This window comes from Glandiceps talaboti, chromosome 4, assembly GCF_964340395.1.
Source record: "Glandiceps talaboti chromosome 4, keGlaTala1.1, whole genome shotgun sequence".
In the NCBI taxonomy this organism is placed as follows: Eukaryota; Metazoa; Hemichordata; class Enteropneusta; family Spengelidae; genus Glandiceps; species Glandiceps talaboti.
In genome coordinates, this window is record NC_135552.1 from 18,504,271 (window position 1) to 18,524,184 (window position 19,914).

The window sequence follows — 19,914 nt, forward strand, 5'->3', positions numbered from 1 at the left end:
AACCGTGTTGTCATCATCGATAGCCATTACAAGGTGTAATAGGTGATTACAATTGCAGAGAGAAGGAGGCGAGGGGGGCACTGTACAATATTTTACCCACAATTCTCTCTGATTCGACTCTAGGATATAAGCTTCTTGATGAAGTCAGACAAATCTCACCTGTCTAGCGTACAGGGTCAAACCCTTTTGTCAAAGGGTTATATTGATATTTTCGAAGCGTATAATTGCCACCGATGAGTTTCTAAAAACCCATTTTCATCGGTTCAAATACAACTGGTTTGTAGAAGGAAAGGGGTAAAATTTATAAAGTTTTCAACGAACTTTCTTGAAAGACAAGCAGAATATTTGCAAGGAAACTAAGGAAAATATATGCACCTGTTATGAAATCACCAATGATATTGATTTCTCTGAATAGATATAACAAAAAAGAAATTTATATGTTAAAACTCTCTATACAGACTGACTGCCCAAGATGGTGATTATTGTATGTTGAATAATGCTTTAGTCAAAACTGTATTATTTTGGTGTTGGTACTTTTTATTCGCTAAATTTGCAACTTTCGTTCCGATTCGTAATCGTACTTGTGTTACATATCATGCAATGTATTTATTATGCGTATGTTTAGAAATATGGCTTATAGCGGAACTTCTAAAATAAGCATACAACTCAGAGAGACTTGTGGGTAAAATATTGTACATGGGGTGGCTATACTGGGGGAGGGAATATTTAGTAGAGAGAGGTGGGGAACAATAATAAGTTAAAGGCAGCTCACGAGACTGCACCTGCACGAATCAAAAATATGCGTTGATTGAAGTAAACCGGTATATCTATCTACAATACAAAACTTGAACACTCTCGACATAACGCTGAACCGGTGTGGTTGTCTGTAGTCTAACCATGCCGTTTGAATTGCTAACTAAATATTTACAGTCAATGTCATGGTAAATAGTGCGACGATGAATGTTCATGGACTCTGGATTCGCTTCCAAGAATGTTTTTGATTCTGTGAGTAGAATATTCATCACTAAGTATGGTATATGGTATTGTGTTAGCCTATCAGGATTGATGTAAAAGAAAACACCTGTGGTGTGACCAATCAGAAATTATCATTCATTGCGAAGCGGGTGCTACAGTAGTGTTACATGAATAACTTAATACAGCATGTGTAAACCGCTTGTCTGGGTTTTACAGCAGTGTAATAGAACTGTTCGTAACGTAGAAGAAAAAACCAGGTCATCTAAAAGCCATTGCAAGCAAGAGGAATGACCTGGACCTGAATCATCGTAACTACCAAAGGTGAGTAACAAAATTACTGCTGTAGTTCGAAGTAAAAATGTCAAGGATTAATGAAATCTGTTGAGATGTTGCTTAAAGCTCGCCGTCAAGTTACATACACTAAACTATCCCGCTTTACCCTTTCACTCCATGTAATGAAGACACTCCACGTAATGAAGACAACGTTACTTACCGGTATTGTCTGGTTTCCAATGTATTTGAAGCTCTTAATTTTGTTATCAACACTCTCACAATGTTGAACAGGAAAATAAAGTTAAGCTGTGAATTAAATAACACAAACACTGTGTAAATTAAAACATTCATATCAAAATCACTGGTTCTTATGGTATACTTATAGATACGTAGGAATTTAAGATATACATTTTTAATATTCATCATGTGACTTCTTGTGTGAAATAGCGAGCAATGGTTTTACGCACACACGTGTTCGTGAAGCTATTATCACAGTGTGAGGGCGCACTCGTGTACATCTTTATCGCAAACATCTGTGGTTTTAGAATGCGTCTCCAGCTCAATCGTAAACAACCTTCAAATAATTCAATGTCATGTGTTGGTAGACCGTAATTTATGAAAACAAATTCCATCCTAAACAGAACCTGAATCATGATCATCGATGCAAATGAGATAGCGAATCGCCGACTGAGTATACCACGATACTTACTATGAGCACCAAGATGATTGGCCCTTGGTAAATGTAATCATAAGAACTGACTCCTTTTGGTGGCAACCAACAACTGCAACGAAACATTAAAGGTAAATTATGTTTAATGTTAAATACTAGATATTCAATATTCCGTTGCTGTGTACTACTAAACTAGAAGTGTACAATGTATCTTCAAGGCCAAATGACTCTCCCGTGTTCTCGAGTTAGTGTTAATATTATCTTATCAGTGGAACCACGAGGATTACGTACCGTGATGCGATCACTTTTTTAGTTCAGGACCAAGTTTCTCAAATGTTGTGCAACACAACTCTTTTTCTGGCCGAAATCATCATGTTTTAATAGTTATCCGACTTAGGTATTTAATAACTTGATTCAAATAGAAAATGAAGTCGTATAGTCGACAGCACAAGGTATATATATATCATACTGTATGTGATGACATTTCTTCACTTATTGGTACCTAAAGATTCGTTAGGACCATGTTACTCTATTCTTGTTTAATAATAATACGACGTTCCGACTCACGTTGGTACATCTGTTTTCAGTGATGACGAGTGCCCTCTAACGACACACTGATTCATGCATGACATAATATGAAAGATATGTCGTTGTTGGCGCTCTTTTCGACCAAATGCTAACATAACTATATATATAGATTACAAGAGTGTACACAACGATGAATCTTTCAATCTAAATATCAACTTACTCGTTGTTTTCATAAAGATACTTCATGACGGCCCAGATGAAGGTGAACACAAGTGGTACACCTAGAATATATAATAATCATAATTTAAGTTAAGTGTATTACAATTTTGATTCATTCTGACTATTGAGCTCACTCATGGAATCATACCGAAAACTGCAAGTGGTTCGATTCGTGTCAAATTACTTAGATGTATATATGAGAAAATGTAATAAACATAATTAGGCGAATCACCATTTTGAGAGATTCCGAGACCTTACGTTCACTCATTGAATATCTGAAACTTCAACTGGTTCGATTCATGTCAAATTACGTACTAATAGATTTATCATGAAACGGTTCTATAAAATACATGAATTCGTGCAGAAAGAATATCTCCCGGCCCGTGTGATTGAAAGAATATCTCCCGGTCCGTGTGATTGCCTTTTGGGTAGGAGTGTAATATAATACGAGCGTCTTATCTCAAATACATACACAACAATAAATTAATTAATATTTTATCATTAATTTCGAACCCCAGAAGACATTAAAGTATCTCGTCTAAAAATACGATGTTTATCACCCACAGGGGGTGTGCAAGGCTACTTGGTTATTTCCCAAAGACAAAATCATTCAATTAAGAACGAACCACCTGTTTCATTATTTACTGTGTAGATCAAATTGAGAGTCTTCTCGTCAGGTTATTGGGGTTGAAGACTAATAGCGTTAAATAAAGAAAAGTGTGAACTTACACCAGCCTATGACCATGTACATCCAAAATCGCACTTTTTCAGCTTGAAATGCAAGAACGATGACTGTATGGAGATAAAGACCTTCCACAAACATCCAGAAAAAGTTGGTTTCTTGGAAATAATTGTAAACTGTACTCAATAGTCGACACGGCCACTGAAAAAAATGAAATGTGAAACTTGATTATTGCATCCCTCTTTAATGATTGGGGACTGTGGTTATCTCTAACCCCACCCCCACCCCTCTTTTTTGACAAAAGAATCTAATTGTTGGTACATGTAAATAACTTATAGACGGTCTTACATTGTCTTACATGATGTTGGTTGATGTGACAATTCTAATACTTTGGGTTTAAAATACGGCGTCCGCTGAAAATTAGTAGGAGGATAAATTTGTGAAAGGAGCAAAGAAAGGCTAATTACGTAACACTAATTATTTAAACTCTATAACTATACAAGACGAAGTATTAGGTTTTGACTCCAAGCGCGTACGTACCATTTCATCTACCCATGCGTCATGATACACGTATTGTATATTTCGTTGTTTGCTTAATTATTATAAAAGTAAAGATTCCATATATTGAGGAATGACGTACCTCATTGTCTTCCTTTGTTTCTAGTCGTATAGTTTTGTAGATGATGAAAAATGTTATGTTTCGTAAGATAAATGTACTCATTAGATTCCAATGGATATTGTTACGGACGCAGCTCAGACTCCTTAAAAGACAAAACGATGGGAGAATTGATCATTCATTACATACATACATACATACATACATACATACATACATACATACATACATACATACATACATACATACATACATACATACATACATGCATACATGCATACATACATACATACATACATACATACATACATACATACATACATACATACATACATACATACATACATACATACATACATACATACATACACACACACACTTACATACATACATACATACATACATACATACATACATACATACATACATACATACATACATACATACATACATACATACATATACACACACACACACACATACACACACACACATACATACATACATACATACATACATATACATACATACATACATACATACATACATACATACATACATACATACATACATACATACATACATACATACATACATACATACATACATACATACATTTCATGTCCCTATTGGATATTCAACTCGCCGAATCGGAGTATTTAACTTGTTTACTATAGACAAACGTACGTAATGTATGCATACAGTCTTGTCTTGTTTATTGCTCACTAACGTTATGAGTATCATTTGATTTTGTTGATTTTGTTGTTGTTGTTGTTGTTGTTGTTGTTGTTGTTGTTGTTGTTGACTATTTGGTTTGATTTTATTGATGGTGTTTATAGTATACATTGCCGATTATATTAACGACTTGCAACACTTGCTGTCATAGTAACAAAATCACTTACCTATAGATTGCGAATATAACAAAAGCTACAACAAGCGCCACCAACGATATAGTATATCCTGCTATCATGATAGCGAACACGGCATCGTAGTGGTATCCGTGTATGGGCTGCAATGATGATGAATAAAAAATGAAGTTAGAGATTCAGCAGTTCACTGGCACCAAAATAATAACAAATGAGCTTGAGGCTAATCTCGAACATTCTTTGAAAAACGATGGATCAACAAGGTGCGATTCTTAATGTTAGAAGGTTTTGAGTTACCGCAGACAGGCAGAAGCGATGGTGCATAAAGTACCTAACACTGAATTCGTAGATAATATCACATTTACAACGTATACTAATGTGCCCTAGAGATCACAATCACCTGATTAAATGGAAGCAGGAGAGAACAAAGTAGAAGAAGACTTTGTACTGTGCTACATACAAATGTAGAACCGTGTCGTATATATCGCAGTGAATCATGTTTTGACACGTATATACAGAAATTGCTCTACTTTTCCCATTGATGTATGTTCTGTCTCTGAAGTACACGAATTTCTTTTTATGCATAACCATGAGTATTGTGCCTTTAAGGATATGTCTGCATCTGTCTCAGTCCGTTTGTCTCTATGTCTGTCTATCTGACTGTCACTACCTCTGCATATCTGAAGTGTTAGTTATTTAACAATTTAAATTTGATTTAAAAATATGAAAACTGCCTGTCAGATGGAGCTAAGGACCGTTCCTGTTTAGATATCAAAATAAAACGCAGTATTGGATAATGGGTTTTGGAGGACAGACACTTGTCAATTGGAAGGTGTTATGTGCATAAAATGAATATTTAGGAAACACCATCGATGGGACTAAAACACCTGGAGATTCATTTGAATTCTTTCTTTCAAGGTTCTCCGTTACATATGATTGATTGACCGAACGTTTTTAACTGTCCAGATGTATTGAACGTTGACATTTCAGTCATTCACAACACGCTAAGGGGATCGAACTTACTTACAACCGTAGACTCATTATCAGATAGTTACTTAAATACTAGTCTTCCCAAGGGAATGTAATTTTATGAGACGTTAGGTGGCCTATGTCATGTCTACGAACCCCCATCCGATACTAGTGTGACCATGGATTCAATTTGTATGCAATACACGGTCATTAAATAATTACCTATATTTTATTTAGTCTATTGGGATGTTTATATCTCGTTTTGAAAATATGACATCTATGTCCCCGTACTTTGTGAATCCTTACTATAGCTAAAATGATGTAGGCTTGGTGTTTCACTCATTGGATATTACGTTTTTGACAGAGCTAGATGTATTCAACTCTAGACTAACAATAACAGAGACGCAATAAACACAGCAGGATCCTTTGCCCAATCACGCTGAACACTGATAAGCATTGCTATTGTTTCACAGTGCAGTAAAAACAGGCTTCTAATGAAAACATTACACATGGACTTGATGATGAATGCTGCAATTGTTTATTTTCTAACTGATAATCAACATTTCAACTTGACTACTTCTACATCCCCCACTGTGCACGGCACCTATGTAATTGTTTCTTTTGCATTTGAAGTTGTCTGAGGGTGTGTACTAAATGCCATGTCACATGAGTGAAACACCAAACATACATTATTTTAGTTGTAAAGTATGCTTGAATGATACTTAGCTGAATTACAGTTATTAGAGTCGTTCAACAACAACAAATTTGTTTCAGGTTAGTTATCATATGATTTGTTCACAGGATGTTGTCCTCAGAAGGTGAACCACTAACAGTATAAGGAATGGCATACTTTGCCAGGAAGGGCATGTCACAACCGATAACGTATTAACCTAATTAGTGTATGGAAAATTATTAAGAAGGTATAAATTCGAATGATAATGTATCAATTTATCGGTAACATTACAGGTTGATCTAATAAAATCTCACATTTTCAATATAGCAAAACATACAAACTGGGTGGCCAAGAGTATGAACGAACTTCAACAACCAACCAACAAACCAAAAAACAAACAAACAAACAAACAAACAAACAAACAAACAAACAAACAAACACCAAAAGTCCAAATTAAGATCAACGGAAACACAACTTACGTCAGCCTCCAAGTCATATTCATAGATGTCCTCTTTTAAATGACACTCCGAATAGTCGGACTTGTCCCAAGTACCATTCTCACGGCACACTCTGGTTACGTTATCTGTGAAAATTCGGTTTTAGTAACATTTTAGTCAAAACAAATGTTTCAAGCAATTCACACATTTTGAGAGCAATACTACAATATCATACATAATACCACGGTACATGTTTGTAAACATTATGATAGGCGTGAGGACAAACAGACAGAATAACATATTTCAAATATAATATGTGGGATACCATATGCAACAAAAAATTTCGTTTCGAACAAAAGATGCGAGTAAAAATTTGGAATAGTAAGCAATTAACGTTTTAGTCAAATCTTGTAATATTGTGATCCAAAATAACACAAATGGAAATAAATTTGTAATATGAAAATGAAATATTGTTAAGAAAGTGGCTGTAAAAGTTTGTCAGTTTCAAGTTAACTTGACAAGTGATATTGACAATAAAAGGTATTGGTCAGTCAATTTTATGGCTTACACAGCTTCGCTATAATTTCAGCCCAAACCCCAAACATCTCATCAATGTCTCAACTTGTCGTTGTCATGGAAAGACGATGTGTAATTCAATAAACAATCTAATTGGTCACGTGTGTTCATGAACGATTATCAGGTGAAACTGACATAGATTTATCTTGTTATTTACTGCTGTTAGAGTATAACATTAACTGCTATGTCATTTACCTTGAATTGTAATTAAATAAACAAGTTCGATTTTGAAATCACCAGTTAATGCTGCTAATACACACATTCAATGTATTCTTTCTACCTTGTGAAAGAACACATTGTGTGCATTTCTAGCATGGTTGACACATCTAAGTAACCCCCATTTTAAGATGACACATGTATGAATACAGTTTGACAATTGGGACGACCTTTTCAATGCAGTCGAACATTTGATGAAACGCTGTTTTATTCTGCTCTTCCAAGGTAGGACTGACGTCTGAGATATCTTTTTTTCTGCTCTTTGAAGTGTACCGAACGGACGTACAAAAAAGAAATCGTATGCCTACGAAGCTTCAGTTCGTAATTATTATTTTTTTCACTAATGTCTACATTTCACAAAATCTCAAGAGTAGCAGTTACCGTTATTTTCAGTGTTGTGTAAAATGACCAAAACACAAACTATTATGGTACAATAAAGTAAAACGTTTTAAATGGTGATAAATTAAGCCGTTATTTCAATCTAAAACTTTTGTCGTAAAATCATATTCACTCGTGAAAACGACAGTGGCATGTGACCTTTATTTTTAAAAAACATAAACGTTAATGTGGGATGACGTAACGCCAAGACATATTTCTATGGATGGCATGTCTCTTACACATACGTATTAGTCTATAAAATGGTGGAATTGTAAAACATATATATGAATACTGAAAATACTGACCAAAGAAACGATCGTTCAGTAAGACTCAAAAATAATGCACATGTAATACAAACAAATCAGTCATTTTAAATCTTATCATGGATTTTTCGATTTGTATGCTATAATTTGAATTCTAACGACTCGCGGACATCAAGATGACGCATTTCTGTTCATGAAATTGATAGTCGTCCATCAGTACTGACTACTGTACCCACCTGTGGTGTCGTATTTGAGTTTATTAAGCTCAGCAGGACATGGTACAGACACCATTCCAGGTCGACTTGTAGGCCAGCATGAGATTGAGTCGTGTGTAGTGTTACAATATCTACCTACAAGGAAAAATATAAAAGCTAACTTTAACGAAAAAAAAAATATACACATCTTAATGTTTACAACGTAAAACTGAATTGTTCGGGGCGAGATCAATAGTTCAATATAGGATTTAAAAATAAATTCCTTTGTACCCCAAAATATAATTGTTTCTTCAAAAAACTTCAAATTAAGACATGGAAGAATTTTTGCTATCGTAAAATAAAGTAAATGGTCAGCAAAAGAACTATTTTAACATTCATAGCACTACGTACTAACTACACAATGATTTGGAAATGATTGTGTGGTTTGAAGCAATTTCCAATTTTGGTCAATTTAGTTAGAAGAATTTAATTTTTTATACTGCATTGAACTATTGACCTCACCCTTATTAATTCATTTATATATATCATTTCAAATCTAGTTCAAACATGTACACTGAAATACAGATAATAACATATCGCTTGTCGGGAGTAGGCAGCATCAGTGGAACCATTCTCTGTGTAAGACACAGCTCAATACTGTACATTAGTTCGATTCAGTTGAGTTAGTGTACACTGGTCGCCATTTAACATTACAGTTGTTTTCGGAGAAGATTGCCCAAGCTGTTAAACGAACTATCAAGGTCAGTGAGCCTGATCACAAGGTCTCATGTTGAGATAGACACCACAAAGATAACACACAAACATCACTTACCCAGTGTCAACACTTTATTTTATTAGTTAATGATATAAACAGTAACAGTATGCCACACTACTACAATTACAATAGACATGAGGTATAATTTCTTGAAGCTTAAACAAAATCCATGTTCAGCAGCCAACTGAACAGTTTCTTTCATGCAGTTACTGTTGATATCATTAAACTGAATAAAGAATCCATACTGTGTATGTGATGTTTGTGTGATATCTTTTTTGTGTTTATCTCAACATGAAATCTTGTGAATCAGGCTCACTGATCTTGATGGTTCGTTTAACAGCTTTGGCAAGCTTCTCCGAAAAGAGCCGTAATAATATCATATCTACATAAACTTAATTAATTTTGTACAGGTTTGACAACAATTTCCAGAATTCTACATCATTGTAGTGTACCAAAATAACCTGACTTGACATTTGACCTTCAAGATAAGGGTCAAAGTCAATTGCATGAAGAATAAGATATGTTAGGTATGAGCATTATAGTCTCAAATATAGACAATCCGAGTAATTAGTTGTGTAACTATATATATATATATATATATATATATATATATATATATATATATATATATATATATATATATATATATATATATATATATATATATATATATATAACTCGGTGAGTATCAATCTGCTAAGACAGTGCTCTATACCGCAGTGGCAGAGCGTAATAGTTTTGCCAGTTACATACGCTCCTCCTCCAAGTCGAGCACTCTACTCAACCAGCTACCAGACCCAGAATGGAACAGCCACGAAAGGTAAACCAAAACTATATATATATATATATATATATATATATATATATATATATATATATATATATATATATATATATATACATATATATATATATATATTTATATATATAACTCGGTGAGTATCAATCTGCTATAAGACAGTGCTCTATACCGCAGTGGCAGAGCGTAATACAGCAGTACTACCAAAACTATTTATATATATATATATATATATGTGTGTGTGTGTGTGTGTATGTGTGTTTATGTATAATATATATATATATATATATATATATATATATATATATATATATATATATATGTGTGTGTGTGTGTGTGTGTGTGTGTATATATACATATATATATATACGTATGTACATTTCGTGCCGATTTTCCAAGCAGCTGTATTAAAAATAATAATTTGCATATCGATTTTTTATTGAAATATACCTACATCATTATCGAAATCATTAAATCTCTGTCGTAACGATAGTTGTCACCTGACATAAGACATTTCAATTTTTAAACTCTGGGATTTAATCAGATATGTTGAGTTACCCGAACACTATCGACGTAATGGAATTAATTGAGAATGCTTGATTAGTGGCGGAGGTGCTATACATAACTACTTAAGGCCGCGAACAAACAAAATCGATCATTTATGGAATGACAAAGTTATTCTGTAATATTGTATGCAATAATGAGACTTAGGGATATCGTAATATCACTTGACAGTCTAATGTATGCAAATGTTGTGTCGCGATATTGTAATTTATGCTACTACAAGTGTCACGTGATAAGGTAATTTATGTAACTTTGTTGTCACAAGATATTTTGCTATAAGTGTAAGTGTATGTGTCACCTGATTTTGTAATAAGTGTAAAATACAAGTGTTACTTGATATGCAGGTGTCAGTATCATTGTAATTGATGTAGATGTATGCTTCACTTGATACCGTAATTAATAAATCACGGTAAGTAATGTACGAAGTGTCAGATTTCACAGATAAGAAGGGAAATGTACATGAGATGGTATGAACTAAGTGAATTCACAATGTACATCATGTACTTCTCATTTAAACACAGAAACTTGTACAGCATATGAGCAATATCATGGTTAGAATATTACAACATATCCCTTTATGCCAACTTGGGATCACTATCTTGTCATAAATGCTGATCAAAGCAGCCGGTCAATTCAGTATTCATATCATTTCATCTTATTTTTCAAATTCCATCTAGTTTAACTACTCCTATCCTACTTTATGGTCTTGCTCAAATATCTCATAAAGTTTCCTCAATTGTACATGTATTTTTTTTTCTGTCTGTCTTTCCTAACTTACAATATATGTGGTTCTCTTCCTGGCAAAGAAAACAAAAATACAGTTCCATGTAGGAGAGTAGAGACAGATTTTCCAAAGTTTCGCCTGTAACTGATATTGACAAATACGCTGTACTAGATTAATCGTGATATCAATACCATCTTTATACATCGAACAAGTAACTAAATGAGATACCATTATCTGAGTATTTTATTTCACTTTGTATTGATCTATGACATCATAAAACCAGGATAACAATTAATTATCTTATTAATAATATAAGGATTAAAAGACAATATTAGATGTAATCGTGTTTGCCTACTACTTTCGTTATGTTGTTAACATGCATGGGAAACTGTACCTTGACAAGTTCACACGAAATATCATTTCTACTATGCTTGCTTTGACATGCGCAGTTTTTGATCATTTGATTGGTTAACAAACGGATGTCGTCATATATCCCTTAACAGGCTCTGTAATGCTCGAAACACTACACATAGAAAGAGACGGCTGAGCCAATTTAAATCAGTGATAGTTTAGTTCAAGTCGTATTATGCGTAATTCAGTCTGAAAGATTAATAGTGTAATTACGTCACATTTATTAGCATCTCCTGCAAAAAAAATACTGTAAAAACAAAAGAAATTGTATCATGTTCGCCTTCAATGGCCACTGTAAAAACAAAAGAAATTGTATCATGTTCGCCTTCAATGGCCCTGAACGTGAATATGTACACAGCCATAGAGTATGTAAGAAAGGAACGGGAACGTGACACTGGGTAGGCTATAGTATAGCCACTAAATATTTCAAATCCCTTTATGTCAGAACCACACAACGAAACGCTTAAATCAACATCACGAAATAACTTTAAAAGACATTTGACAATGTAACACATGAGGATAAACTTCACTCTATAATCTGATGGGATTGCCTGAATGATTTATTGTATATTGTTATTTCAATTTATTATAATTATGGGGATTTTAAAAACACGCCCTCTCTTGGTGATATATTGGGTAGATATATATCCCTCGTCTGGAAGTTACTAATTTAATACCATAAAGGTGAAATTAACATATACGCGTACGGAGGAAATAATCACATCGCCAACACCTGGTCATTATTTTCGTGTTTTATATGCGAATTACACCTTCCGGGTTTATATCTACCCATATATCATCTCGGTGGGCTACTTAAACCCCAACATAAATACTAGAATCTCCGTCCGTGCATACCAAAATGTCTCTTGCATTACCAAGTTTGTACTATTTCAAAGAACGTCAACATATATATATATTTCATCGTAAGACATATTCCCCAAGTACCTTGCGGTAACATTCAACTACCTACGTTCAGATCATCTCGACAAGGTTATTTTGATGATTAAGACGCCATCACATAATAAACTGTCCTCTAAGTTCATTTTCAAGTGTGGAAAGTCTGGTTGAACAGCTGTTTCCAAGGGACAAGTAATTATAAACGAAGGCAATACATTGATATGGTAACATTAAACGATTTTTATGTCTTGTAAAACAAATACGTAAGATAATATTACTATCAAGGGCAGATTAATCTCAAACTATGGAGAAAACTAATATTGTTTTCCTTCGTTGTAAAGTTCCGTTGAAATTGCGTGAAACCGCTTCTATTTCGAAATAATTAATGTCAACATAAGTCTGTGGGTGATTTTTACTAACTATAAACTACCACCATTAAATGCCACACAAGACGTATAGTCTGGAAGTTGTATAATGATGGATTTTTTTTGTTATTAGTTTTCGACATTTCAATACCCATAGGGATGGGATGATATCGTCAAACTGTCACCTTGTTAACACTCTGTTGGCAACGACCACGGTGTCCATATACTCTTAGGAAATATCGCTGCTTTGTGTTCTGCACAGGGAGTTATTATTCAACATGAGAACATGTTCTCATAGCAAGCAGTAAAAAAATAGTATTTTTTAGATCGTAAATAAGAATATTTTTCATTAGCATGTTATGTCTATGTTGGAGTTACCAGTATAAGGACGACCCGAGGATAATGAATGGCATAGTCTACACTTATCATTCTGTAACATCTGTAAATACTTAATACAAATCATAATAATTTGGTTTTTATATAGTGCTTTTCCAATTTATGGTCAAAGCGCTTTAGGGACCCATAGCAGCACAACGACCTTTTATACTTCTTCAACTCCCTGAGGAGATTACGACCCATTGCAGCCTTTATAAGCGCATAGGAATAAAGCATTCACATTGCAACCTCTCTAGGTCCTACTAAGTCCCCAATTATACAGCTGGGTTGACTTGTACTATCAACTTATATGTATAAATGTACTAGTTCACGTATTTACATGCGATTTACATGCGATAACTAAATTAGTAGTAATATTTGAATAGATATAAAATGTCATGTACGTTTTTTATCGCTTTCCCACACTGTGCTCAAAGCACTTTACAATTATTACCCCTGGCACGGCACACAGACCTTTATACTTCTTCAACTCCCAACAATTCAATACAGCCTCTATAAGTGCATAGAATTAAAGCATTCACATTACGTCCTCTGTCCTACGAACCAAGTCCCCAATTATACTGTTGGGTCGACAGGGACACAGACGGTGTTCAAATTTTGTCCCAAATCATGATTCAGAAACTTTGGGGTTTGAACCAAGTGACAACCTGCAGATTCAAATCCGGCCACTCTAACCATTCAACCATCACGACTTCACAATAAATTATACTAAATTGCTTGATTACAGTTTCATCCGTTCTCCCACTTTATGTTATCTAAGCTAAACAGCGTCATGCCAACAATCGTTATATATTCCTTGCAGATATTTGACATTTACCATGTATCGTACTATTTTCACTTTACAATTTCGTGTCTTGAAGATATGGTTGCAAATGTAATGATTACTTTAATGGTCAAATTTTGTCAATTGTCAGTTGTTTCATCATGGCTGGTATCATTCCTGGGGCAGCAGCATAGGCACACGTCATCATTCTCTAAATAATCGTGATAACCAACGTCGACGCAACTTTTAGACATAATTTGCGAGCTATAATTATTTGACATTTTGGGATATCATGAAATCACCGGGTATTCTTTGTTAGTAAAATACAAAATCTATCATTTGGAACAAATGAGTTCAATCACTAATGATCCTAAAGTTTTCCTACACGTCATTCTTCTCTATTTTTTGGATCAATTGCTGAGTCCAACATGTCAACCACAATCAAATTGTCTTGTGATATATAAATGTGATGTCATTTCCGGCAAGGTGTTCTCACAAACCCTTACAGGAATCCCCAAAATGGCAGAACACATGTATTTATATAATACGAAGTAGAGTGGTAGGCCTTCTTTACAAGATTTCAAAGTTCAGTAAGTAACCGAAGTGCTATTTCATCTATTTGAACTAAAGGTAGAAATAAGTCTGATTTGGCTTTTCCTTCAAATCTATGTGTATATTATCTCGTCGGGCTACCCACCTATTACCATAAGTAATTAAGAGTCACTACTGTGTGTAATGTGTTTTTGGGGGTGTAATTTTTTTTCTGCATATTAAAAAGTGCTTACAGTACGCTGCTTACTGATAATATACTTTCACTTGCAAATCACAGAACTCAAACCTGGTACAAGTTATATAAACGACTCGATGACGTAATTTATTATACGTATCAAAAAAGATTACAGGAACTGCCTACCATACAATCAACAGTTCTAAGAATGCCAGAAAACAATTTTTTTTAAATGTCATAGCAAGTATGCACATCGACATTAACATTATACCAGAAGAGTAAATCGAACTTGTTTGTAACTATTTTCACTGACGCGAAAAGCTTATAAAAGTAGCGTGTGCCATAATACACAAGCCTATGTAACTACTTGTGCCGACGACTCTTGAGATTTATTTTCACACTCTATCATGATTTACTCTGTCCGACACACTTGCAAGAAATGAATGTTTTTTGCAGAAATGCGTAAATTTTCATTTCAGTCGACAACTCGATCGATTGAAAAGTGTTTATTTGAAATCAGGCAACATGTCTAATCATTTCAATTGAAATGTAAGGAATTGCACGCATGGCTATCTACCTGCAAATAAACATCCTTCGCGGCAGTCTTTGACAGGAAGTCCGTGGTTTACTCTAAAAAGACTAAAATTGCAAAATAATGGAGTTTTAGAATTACTTCAATGTAGACTTTCTGAATGAAAGACACAACCTTTAAAAAATATATGCCAACACGAACTATTTCTACACAGACGGTACACCAAGCAAATATGTTTTGTTCGTAGAACGTAATGACATATCCCATAATTTCTCTTTCTTGTTGAGGCTCTCCATGAAAGTCTGTATCGCGCACGCGCACCAATATTCACATATTGCCAAGTGACGTAACGCGCCTTACCTAGAAAGCCTTCGCAAAGATCACAAAATTGTCTTTTCTGCATTGAATATGATATAAAACTCGCCCTAACCTCACATAAGGCTCTATGTACATATTTACATAAGTTTTGGTAGACTGTCGACAGTCGCTCGCGCCTTTTTCGCTACGTTTTATCTAAAACTAAAGTCGGCACTTGTTATTTGACCATCACTTGCGAAGAAGAGCACTCCAGGTTATTGTACTCTGTATGGTAACCTGTACAGATTTTTTTTTTACCATCCAGGAACTTCCGATTACAGAGTAATTGACTGTCTCGAAGAACTCTCTAAAGTGGACAAATACCACATACTTGTTTTTTTACAGATTTGACGAATCGCTGCGACGTTGCCCACTGTAGGGATAATTACATCAGAAAGGGTTTCCTTTCAATATCATCTTTGCTTCAAAAGTTTGGGTCATTTAGATTGATTCTTTACTTCATGTTCTGTATTGACTATATGCTATTTTGAGACAGGCGTATAGTTTCATGATAATTAACTTTCCATTTGACATTTCACCTGACAAATAATTGCACAGTATGAAACGTGGATTGCAGTATTGGATAACATGGATCTCAAGCCATTAAGAAGCTAAATCACCTGAAAATTGTAATGTTTTATTCTTTTGTGATTTTAATGACAGCAAAACACTTCCTGGACAATTGACACAACGTGCCTACTTCGACAAAAACAATCCTTACCAAGTAAACGAATTGGCGTGTTCAAATCAGCTATGACGCAAACACAAAAGAGAATCCAAAAATAATAGTAAAACAACTTTAACTGCCGTAACCTCCAAACTTTAAAGGACGTGGGGGAAATTTCCATATGGGTTTACATGTCTAGAACACCTGCCAACTGCAACTCAGCTATCCATCCTTCTAGGAGGAATGGGGGGGGGGGCTCCCAATTATTTCGATCTCTGACATCAATATTGATCATTGCCTAGCAGTTTAACGGTTGTGTTTTCATAAACTTTTTACCAATGAATACCGTTCATGATTAGCCGATAAAAATGAATTTTCCGTTTCAATCTTTTGCTATCCTGCCAATCTGTCCTGTATCGCAGATCAACATTGATGTATGCCCCTTGGCCCAGGAACTTTCTGCAAAAGCGATACTGGTGTATATCATGCTATAGTATATTGTTATCTGAGTAAACACTGTAATTCCATAGGGATAAGGAATACCATTTCATTTGATAAATCATAATTGTTGACTTGTTGATGGACACGTTCCTATGGTAACCGTTGCTTACTTGCCAACTATCGAATGGTGATGGTGTATAACCAATGGTGACTCATATGGATGTAAAATCATTACCATCTTTCTAAATTATCCCATTGCTGTATGACCCTAACCTTATTGTCAAGCTACCGGTTCAAATCGATAAAAATGAAAAAGGGACTGACAATGCATAATTACAGTTGTTTCTCAGTGATTCATTTCTCGACTGTAAACAGAAGTCAAAAATCTAAAGTCCGAAGTTCGAAGTCTGAAGTCTGAAGTCTAAAGTTTGGAGTCGGAAGTCTAAAGTCGAAAGTTTGAAGTCGAAAGTCAGAATTCCCTTCCTGGTTTTCGTAACTTTTGCAATAAAACAGCATGTCGGAGAAACTTTTGAAAAAAGTATCGAAATACCCCACGGGTATTTAAAATGTTGCTTGATAAGAAGAGTGGTTCTCAATTGACAATTAATATATATATCATATCCCTTAATATAATATCTCATTCTCGTGTATGGTTTCTAAGAGGTCACGTGACGACATGTAAGGTTTCCGAGAGGTCATATGAGTACACCATCACTTTGAATTTTCTTGAGCGAGATTAATTCTCAAACATATTTTACAAGCGATATCCATCAATCCGAGATATTGAATGATTTACCGAATTGGCGGGATTCCAAGCATCGTGGACTATTCTGAAAACCTTCAAATGCAATATTGTGTGGAGTGAAAGGTAGTACTTGTCGAGATACCTATCGTAAATAATAACTAGGATTGGCTTTCAATTAGTGCTCTGAATGTGATGCGCAAAAATTTAGTGTCGATAGTGACTGTAAGAGTGTAGCATATACAACAGATGGTTTGCATTCCAGAGAAGAAACTCATTAATTCACTGTCTGTCTATGTGTATGTATGTCTACGTGTCTGTCTAGATCTCTGTTTCACAGTGTCTCTGTCTGACTGTCTGACTATCTGTTTGTCTATACTATAAATGTATCTACGTATGTATGTGTGTCTGTCTGCCCACTTCTCTGTCTGTCTACCCGTCTCTGTCCATCTGTCCATGTCTCTGTCTCTCCCACTATCTCTGTCTCTGTCTCTTTTCGTCTTTCTCTCTCTATCTATCTATCTCTCTCTCTCTCTATCTCTCACTCTCGCTCTTTCTCTCTCTCTTTCTCTCTCTCTCTCTCTCTCTCTCGCTCTCTCTCTCTCTCTCTCTCTCTCTCTCTCTCTCTCTCTCTCTCTCTCTCTCTCTCTCTCTCTCTCTCTCTCTCTCTCTCTCTCTCTCTCTCTCTCTCTCTCTCTCTCTCTCTCTCTCTCTCTCGCTCTCGCTCTTCCTTTACAAAAATCCCGCGGTAAGATAAAAATAAAACACACATTCCAGATTCTAATTCCAACCGAAAGCCTTTCACATACCAAATATAAACTCTCCGTAACAGATCAGGTTGTTGCAGTTAAAACTAGCTATCCACCCACTCTAAGAGTAAATATCGATCATAAATACTGCTTGTCTTTCATTGAGGACGAAAACTGGGCGTATCTTGCGGGACATGCTAGTATCCTTCCCATATATTGATAACTTTTATCGAAGTAAAACGCAGAAGAGCTACATATTAGCATAGGTTATGTGACTGTCACTCTATTGTCATACCACATTCGCATCAGTTTAGTACGTTCTAAAAATGGTTGAAGTATTAACTATTTAAATTATTGCAACCAGTGTTGCATCAAATCTCCTCATCATTCATGTAAATGTAATTGTTATACTTTAGAGTTTATCATCTTGCATTTACACGTTCGTGGGTTTGATTTCCCAACTAATTCAATTTCTCCTTTTTTTCAAAGGAAATCACAATAGACTTCAATTTCCAAGGACGATAAAGAGAGGGGTATTTATTTGAGAGCTTCTACAAAATCGCTGGTGGGCGTAGAAAGTGTCTTTCTCACTTTGTGTCTATGTCAGTGTGTTTACGGGCTTCAGTATTACTGTTTTCATATCTAGCCAGCTATTCTACTTACTGTTGTTCAAACCACTGCAACCTAAAGACATTAAGACATTTTGGTTATGCCTCAGACCCCCACCCCCACCCTTTCGAACTACATTGGTCAAAATCGCAAATGTTCCAGACAGCAGAATCGATTTCAAATCAGTACGTATGTAGTACTGTGAATACAGAGACAGTGTGAGTATGTAGCGAGGAAATAATAGCTCTTTTTGACACTTGACTTTAATTTAGCGCCATGCATTTACTATAGCGAAAATTCACCCATTTCTCAATTTAATGACATTTTTTAAAGGGTACAAAAACAAAGCCATTAAAAGTGGGGATGAGAACTAAAATGGCTCACCCCCCCCCCCCCCAGTAAAAGATAAAAGAATATCGGTTTTTTATCCTACACTGAATTATTGATCTCGCCCCTAAACTCTACGAGTATACCTTTGTACTATTTCTTATCTGCCACGCCTACAAGCTGGACTTTCTACTCGGAGGATATCAATTTCAAATCTGTTCATAAATCTTCATTACTTATTGTACATTAAAATCAAGCCATATGTAATTTATATAAGAATTCAAACTGCGTGACTTATGTAGGAATTAGAACTGCATATTAACATTGTGTTAAAACATAAACTCGAAGCAAAATAGCAAATGTGGGTCACCATGGTAAAACGATTAAGAATAATAAACGTATTTTCCATAAATGATAACCGTATTTTTAACGGCGTGTTTTCAACTAAGATGTTTCACTACATAATGAGCAAAGCCGCTCATAGATCTGATGAAAAACATTCCACAGACGAGGCACATGCACAGAATGTATGTA

At 35.0% G+C, this 19,914-nt stretch overlaps 1 protein-coding gene across 1 annotated transcript in view; it reads right to left on the reverse strand.

Annotated features, from left to right (window-relative positions):
* The window catches only part of LOC144433696 (corticotropin-releasing factor receptor 2-like), a 103,414-nt gene that overhangs the window by 5,139 nt on the left and 78,361 nt on the right, over positions 1 to 19,914 (reverse strand). The window contains exons 3-10 of the mRNA XM_078122048.1: positions 8,578 to 8,691; positions 6,951 to 7,054; positions 4,866 to 4,972; positions 3,988 to 4,108; positions 3,395 to 3,548; positions 2,667 to 2,727; positions 1,958 to 2,030; positions 1,469 to 1,554 (exon numbers count right to left, since the gene is read on the reverse strand). Coding sequence (XP_077978174.1) covers positions 1,469 to 1,554; positions 1,958 to 2,030; positions 2,667 to 2,727; positions 3,395 to 3,548; positions 3,988 to 4,108; positions 4,866 to 4,972; positions 6,951 to 7,054; positions 8,578 to 8,691 — 820 coding nt within the window. The remainder of the gene's footprint in view (positions 1 to 1,468; positions 1,555 to 1,957; positions 2,031 to 2,666; positions 2,728 to 3,394; positions 3,549 to 3,987; positions 4,109 to 4,865; positions 4,973 to 6,950; positions 7,055 to 8,577; positions 8,692 to 19,914) is intronic.